This window comes from Elephas maximus, chromosome 16, assembly GCF_024166365.1.
Source record: "Elephas maximus indicus isolate mEleMax1 chromosome 16, mEleMax1 primary haplotype, whole genome shotgun sequence".
Classification (NCBI taxonomy): Eukaryota; Metazoa; Chordata; class Mammalia; order Proboscidea; family Elephantidae; genus Elephas; species Elephas maximus.
Window position 1 is genome coordinate 84433814 of NC_064834.1, and position 8123 is coordinate 84441936.

General features: G+C 38.3%; 1 protein-coding gene across 1 annotated transcript; it reads left to right on the forward strand.

Annotated features, from left to right (window-relative positions):
• The first annotated feature begins 5403 nt into the window (after positions 1–5403).
• On the forward strand, positions 5404–6378 carry LOC126059442 (olfactory receptor 5V1-like). The gene has a single exon (XM_049855121.1). It carries the CDS (start codon positions 5404–5406, stop codon positions 6376–6378), a length of 975 nt encoding a protein of 324 aa, XP_049711078.1.
• The last annotated feature ends 1745 nt before the right edge of the window (positions 6379–8123 follow it).

The following is an 8123-nucleotide window of genomic DNA, read 5'->3' on the forward strand; positions in this document are numbered from 1 at the left end:
AAGGAAGAAGAAAGTGGGAGGCCTCACTCTACCTGTTTTTAGAACCTATTATACAGCCACAGTAGTCAAAACAGCCTGGTACTGGTACAACAACAGGCACATAGACCAATGGAACAGAACTCAGAACCCAGATACAAATCCATCCACATATGAGCAGCTGATATTTGACAAAGGCCCAGTGTCAGTTAATTGGGGAAAAGATAGTCTTTTTAACAAATGGTGCTGGCATAACTGGATATCCATTTGCAAAAAAATGAAACAGGACCCATACCTCACACCATGCACAAAATCTAACTCCAAGTGGATCAAAGACCTAAACTTAAAGACTAAACCGATAAAGATCATGGAAGAAAAAATAGGGACAACCTTAGGAGCCCTAATACAAGGCATAAATAGAATACAAAACATTACCAAAAATGACGAAGAGAAACCAGAGGACTGGGAGCTCCTAAAAATCAAATACCTATGGTCATCTAAAGACTTCACCAAAAGAGTAAAAAGACCACCTACAGATTGGGAAAGAATTTTCAGGTATGACATCTCCGACCAGTGCCTGATCTCTAAAATCTATATGATTCTGTCAAAACTCAACCACAAAAAGACAAACAACCCAATCAAGAAGTGGGCAAAGAATATGAACACACACTTCACTAAAGAAGATATTCAGGCAGCTAACATATACCTGAGAAAATGCTCTTGATCATTAGGCATTAGAGAAATGCAAATTAAAACTACAATGAGATTCCATCTCACTCCAACAAGGCTGGCATTAATCCAAAAAACACAAAATAATAAATGTTGGAGAGGTTGTGGAGAGATTGGAACTCTTATACCCTGCTGGTGGGAATGTAAAATGGTACAACCACTTTGGAAATCTATCTGGCGTTATCTTAAACAGTTAGAAATAGAACTACCATACAACCCAGAAATCCCACTCCTCGGAATATACCCTAGAGAAATAAGAGCCTTCACACGAACAGATATATGCACACCCATGTTTATTGCAGCTCTGTTTGAAATAGCAAAAGGCTGGAAGCAGCCAAGGTGTCCATCGACGGATGAATGGTTAAAAAAATTGTGGTATATTCACACAATGGAATACTACGCATCGATAAAGAACAGTGACAAATCGGTGAAACATTTCATAACATGGAGGAACCTGGAAGGCATTATGCTGAGTGAAATTAGTCAGAGGCAAAAGGACAAATATCGTATAAGACCACTAGTATAAGATCTTGAGAAATAGTATAAACTGAGAAGAACACATACTTTTGTGGTTACGAGGCGGGAGGGAGGGAGGGTGGGAGAGGGTTATTTACTGATTAGTTAGTAGATGAGAACTCCTTTAGGTGAAGGGAAGGACAATAGTCAATACAGGGAAGGTCAGCTCAACAGAACTGGACCAAAAGCAAAGAAGTTTCCAGGATAAACTGAATGCTTCAAAGGTCAGCGGAGCAAGGGCGGGGGTTTGGGGACTATGGCTTAAAGGGACTTCTAAGTCAATTGGCAAAATAATTCTATTATGAAAACATTCTGTATCCCACTTTGAAGTGTGGCTTCTGGGGTCTTAAATGCTAACAAGAGGCCATCTAAGATGTATCAGTTGGTCTCAACCCACCTGGATCAAAGGAAAATGAAGAACACCAAGGTCACACGATGACTATGAGCCCAAGAGACAGAAAGGGCCACATGAACCAGAGACTTACATCATCCTGAGACCAGAAGAACTAGATGGTGCCCGGCCACAACTGATGACTGCCCTGACAGGGAGCACAACAGAGAACCCCTGAGGGAGCAGGAGATCAGTGGGATGCAGACCCCAAATTCTCATAAAAAGACCAGACTGAGTATTAAATGGTGGGATAAAGTGAGTATTTTTAAAAATATTTTAGGGTGGTTGAATAAATCAATGTATAAAAAATTATTGAAGTGTCTGTCCAGCCAGGCGTGTATCCAAATCCTTCGTATATAAACACTTGCTGTGTCTAACAAGGAATGTTTCTGACCCATGCACATAGATTTATGTTCCCTAGAAAACTGGGTCCACTGGGCATAATTGGCAACAAGGATCCCACAAAACAGATGGAGAGATTACACTTTAGAAGTTTTTGTCATTGCTGTTGTTAGTTCATTAGTTATCAGTCTAGTCTATAATTTATCAGTTTTATTAGTTCTCAATCCATTGGGTTGAAAAGGAAAGGTATAGAACCCCCTCGTTAGCAACATATTTTTCAGAAAATTTAATGGCCTCCTATTTTTCTAAGAAAATTTAAGTATACTGTTTCCTTGATGATAATATACTAATTATAAATTTTGCATCATATTAAGATCTAAGTTCTTTCAGTGATGATTTTGCTTAATTAATTTTCTTTTTTCTCTATGTAGTTGAAAGCTGAAGCACCTAATCGTCACAAAGAAAACCTTCATATATGGTGTGCTTGCCATGGACCATATGTAGAAGAGAAACACAGAAATTAAAAAACTAATCAAACCCCTCCAAAAAACGATAACAACAACCTCCGTTTCTGGGTGGTTTTCCAGTGTGGTAAGGCCCCTTCCTCTAGATTCTCATTGCATCTTTGACTGCCTATGACTTTGATAAAAGCTGACTTCAACATGTGTTCTCACCGTCCTCATATGCTTACGTTTACACCAAGTGATCTTACACAGCAGATGGAAAGATCGCATTACGTGTGGACTTCTCTGATTCTCTGCTAAATGAGCTATAGGTCCACTGGGTTGACAAGGAAGATTATGCCCTCAACAACCTATCATTAATAAAAACATGGCTCCTATATTTCTTATTAGATGGACAAAAGATTTGCTTCAAAAAGAGGGGATTGCTAATATTGTTTCATTCCAATTGAACAATTTCTGCATTCTGTATGCCAAGATTATAAGTTTGATTTAAAAATCAAGTGCGGAATTTAGGGGAAAATGCATCCTTATTATTTGTAAAGATATATGTTGATCATGTAGCCTGATGGCCAGTCAGCCTGGGTGTTTTTATCAGGAGGTTATTGACTTGTTTCTTATAATCCTTGTTTAGACAAAAGAAGTCAAATTACTAAGTGTAGGTAAAAAGAAATTAGGTCTTTAATATAGAACTTAACATTTACAGTTTTAAGGTATTACTTCTTGTAATAAAATTGTCTCAAACTTACTATTGTATTTTCAAAGTATTAAAATATAAACATTTAGACAAAAAATTTGATTGCTTTGTAGAATCTTGAAGGTTTGAGAATTAAGAATTGACCTAGCAGGTGTTTCTTGTTTGTTTCAATCTTCCTTCATTCACCCATTCAACAAACCGGTTGATTAATGTTACCTGCCAGCACTTTGTGTTTATCATAGTAAATTTCTTACCTAAATTTTGTGATTCGAAGTGCGTCCATAGGAATCTGTCTTTTCCTGCGGTGCAGTAAAGAGCTGTTCTTCAGTGTTGCTTGCAGAAAGAGTAGTAACATCTCCCAAGTACCCCCGACGATTTGTATTAAATGGTGCAGGAAGGAAAAAAGGTGGTGGGAAATAATATATTTCCATTTGCATAAAGATATAATTTTTTTTCCACCCCACATTTTATCTGAGCCAAGAAATCACTACCAGTTAACATTAGGCAAAATAAATAGAATGGTCATAGAAAGTGAGTTTTGCATTTTAATATCTAACTACGTATTCTCTTTCAATTTTCTGTCACGCACAGGTGATATAAGAAAACAAAAATAGACATTAGTTTTTAACATGACATAAAAAATCCACAGAAGTACTTATTTGCAGACCTTCAGTTAAAGTCTAAGTCATCTTATACATGGTGAGTATTTGGACTATTAAGTTACATTTAAATGCAATTATTAAATTAACAAAGACTAAGTATGAGTTACATATGTTGTAGCATATACAATTTTTGAAATCTCAAATTTCCTTAGGTATTCTTGGGCATACTTTAAAGAAATGTAAATTTCAATCGAAAGGGAAGTTGAATATATAATAAGTGAATATGTCTGTGTCTTGTTTGGGTCACATTCAGATACGATCAACTAGGTCTTATTTATGTTTTATGAATTAAATTTACTTTTATTAATTTATTAATTTAACTTTGAAAAATTAACAAGACAATGTTCATATTTAAATGAGCATGATTTTGAAGTTATGGTAACACAGTTGAGCCATGCCTGCACTCAACATTTATGTATCTACTTTTTACCTTGTGTCTACTAGTTGCTAACAGTTAATAACATTTATAATTTAAGGAATAATATACAGATTCTACCTTCAGGTGCATAAAACTGTACACATTAACACAATAAAAGGCAGAATAAAGTATCTAAGCATGGGTGATACCTTCACTACCAGTTTTCACTAAATTGTGAAATATCCTTTACTGCTCTTTCATGGTCTTTGGGACATCCATGTCCCAGTTATATGTTCTGTCCCTGGAGGTTTATTGGCAGGCATTTGAGCCATTAGTACATTCTGCTGTCATGGTAGATACTGGTGCAACTGCCTAAAAATAGAGGAAGTTGTTCTATGTCACATTTGAGTGTTGAGAGCCATTCGTATAAGGGGATGGTTTCCGGATGCTTCCCGGAAAAGCGATAGTGTAAAACTCCTGTGTCTTTTGGCTTCTGTACAGCAAGATAAGGTTTGCAAGTATGTTTACTATTTCTGTTGTGTTGCTGGGAAGACACAGTTACCAGCATTCAGAAGTATTCAAGTAAATGAGTTATTCTGGGGGTGAAAACCATTTGTAATATACTCGCAGGACCATGGAATCAATATGTTCTATGGTGTGATGTGCTTCATGGAACATGGTACTGATATGGTTCACTCTAAGTCAGACTGATAGCAGATATGTGCAGCAAGTGCAATGTTTATTTGGTATTTTGTGTGTATTTTTGGAAAGTTGAGTAAGATATCTTACAGCTTAAGTGTAATTAAAAATTGTTATGGGACTGATATATGCCCTGTGTGTGATCTGCTTCATGTGGCATGGGATTGATATGCCTTGCCTGCAAATGGCATCCCATTTAAAAAAAAAAAAAGCCAACAAACAATGATTCAGCATCCATTCTGTTAGTGAAAAAAAAAAAAATGGCATACCAAAAATCTGCAAAACAAAACAAAAAAAGTCGCCCATGAAAGCAGTTAAGGATCAGAAATAGTTTTATTGATGAGAAATTTTAAATAGTTCTTGATTAGGAACTGAGGACAAATAGTCTAAGAAATATCATGCATACAGTGGTTGCAGTATGTGAAATCTCTTTAATAAGGCTAGCATAATTCATCATCAAACACATACCCACTATTTCCCACGTGTTTCACATCACCAGGCTTCTTGGTTTTGAGCCTAACTTGTGGCTGTTGGTTTCATTCCCTCCAGAAAGACACCTGTGGAGAGATGAAATGGATGTCTACAACCAAACTACCATCACAGAGTTCATCCTCAGAGGTCTCTCTGACCTCCCAGAGGTACGCTACCCTCTCTTTGTGGTCTTTGCTGCCATCTATCAGGTCACCTTGGTGGGAAATGGGGCGATTCTCCTAGCTGTTGGAACTAAACAAAAGCTGCACACAGCCATGTGTTATTTTTTGGCAAATCTGTCCCTCTTAGATATTTTCTGCCCATCAGCTACTGTTCCCAACATGCTCAAGAACCTCTTGACCAAGAATCAAAGCATTTCTTTTGTTGGATGTGCTTTGCAGCTTTTTTTCCTAGTGGCCCTGGCAGGGACTGAGGTCTTCCTTCTTGCTGTCATGGCTTATGACCAGTACGTGGCCATATGTTTCCCCCTTTCTTACATCTTCATCATGACAAAGGGGCGCTGTGTGAAGCTTACAGCAGGGACGTGGGCATCAGGATTTCTCAATTCTCTTCTGCACACGGTGTTCACATTCTGCCTGTCTTTCTGCAAGTCCAATCAGGTCAACCAGTATTATTGTGACATCCCTCCAGTGGTGGCCCTCTTCTGCTCTTCCACATATGTGACAGAAATGCTTGTCTTAGTTTTAGGAGGTATCTTGGGCATCAGTGCCTTCCTGATCACTGGTATCTCTTATATCTACATCATATCCACCATCCTAAAGATTAGGTCAGCTGAAGGGAAGTGCAAAGCCTTCTCCATATGTGCTTCTCACCTCCTTGTAGCTTGTTTGTTTTATGGTACAATGATATTTACCTATATCTGCCCCTCCTCCAGCCACCACTCCCCAGCCAGAAACAGGCTCATCTCAATGCTCTATGGGGTTATTACCCCAATGTTAAACCCCCTCATCTACAGCCTGAGAAACACGGAGGTAAAAGGAGCACTCAGAAAGGTTTTATGTCATAAGGCATGTTTAAAGCAAGGACGATATTACTCAGCATTCCACTTAATCTGAATTCACAAGAAGGTTTGGAAGAATTCATAGGAATAGTAATTTTACATTGACATAGAGAGGACATACCTATGTATAGACAGAAATTTATACACACACACATATACATATAACTATTGTTATACCTATCTAAAAGGAACTCTGATGGAGCAGTGGTTAAGTGCTCAGCTGTTAACCAAAAGATCAAGGATTCTGACCCACCAGCTGCTCAGAGGGAGAAAGATGTCAGGTTGCTTCCATAAATATTAAAACCTGTTGCCATGGGGTAGATTTCTACTCATAGTGGCCCTATAGGACAAAGTAGAAATGCACCATAGGATTTCCAAGGAGTGGCTATTGGATTCAAACTGCGACCTTTTAGTTAGCAGCCAAGTTCTTAACCACTGTGCCACCACACCTCCCCATAAAGTTTACAGCCTTGGAAACCCTATGGGGCAGCTTCGCTCTGTCCTGTAGGGTCAAAATCTACTCTTCAGCAGCAGGTTTATTTTTTTTTAATACCATGAGTTGCAATCGGGTTTGTTTTTTTTTTGGTTATATACCTTTGTGTATCTATCTATTGGGAATGTGAAATTTATCTTAAAAACTGTCATAGATTGAATTGTGTCCCCCCAAAATATGTGTCAACTTGGTTAGGCCATGATTCCCAGTATGGTGTGGTTGTTCTCCATTTTCTGATTATAATTTTCCTATGTTTTATAAATCCTAATCTCTGCCTGTGGTTAATGAGGCAAGATTGGATTATGCTGAAGAGGATTAGGGTGGGATATAAAACCCTTGCCCAGGTCACATTCTTGATCCAATGTAAAGGGGGTTTCCCTGGTGTGTATCCTGCACCACCTTTTATCTTATAAGAGATGAAAGGAAAGGGAAGCAAGCAGAGAGTCGGGGACCTCATGCCACCAAGAAAGAAGCAACAGGAGCAGAGCACGTCCTTTGGACCTGGGGTTCCTGTGCAGAAAAGCTTCTAGCCCAGTGGAAAATTGAGAAGAAGGATCTTCCTCCAGAGTCGGCAGATAGCCTTCCCCTGGAGGTGATGCCCTGAACTTGGACTTCTAGCCTACTAGACTGTGAGAAAATAAATGTAACTTTGTTAAACCCATCCACTTGTGGTATTTCTGTTACAGCAGCACTAGATGACTAAGACAAAAACAGACTTTTTTTGTGAGTAAATATGGAACTGTTATTAATTGCACTGATAGAAAAAAGGTACAAACTGAGTCTTTCTTAAGTAAACATGAGTCTATGACCACATTGTATACCCACGTCCATATCCATACTTATACCTATACTTATACACACCCATACATATATAGCCACAAATCTACGTCTGTATTACCTATACTATCTATACCTATATTCATTTTTATTTCTATATCTAATTGTCTAATATAGCCAAAACCAAAAATCAAACCCACTGCTGTGGAGTTGATTCCAACTCAGAGAGACCCTATAGGACAGAGTAGAACTGCCCCACAGGATTTCCAAGGCTGTAATCTTTATGGAAGCAGGCTGCCACATCTTCCTCCTGTGGAGCTGCTGGTGGGTTGGAACCGCTGACCTTTCAGTTAGTAGTGAGAGTGTTAGCCACTGTGCCACCAGGGCCCACTTCTATCTTGTATTAACCACTTATATCTATATATCATATAATTCTAATATATCAATATATAATTTTGCTCTTTCTCTTTTTCAGCTTTGGTTTCCCCTTTATATTTCTGTGCTTCTCTTCCTTTCCTGTGACCACATCC

What these genes read in the sequence shown, in the direction of transcription:
- LOC126059442 (XM_049855121.1), top strand. Translation starts at nt 5,404, where the DNA reads ATGGATGTCTACAACCAAACTACCATCACAGAGTTCATCCTCAGAGGT.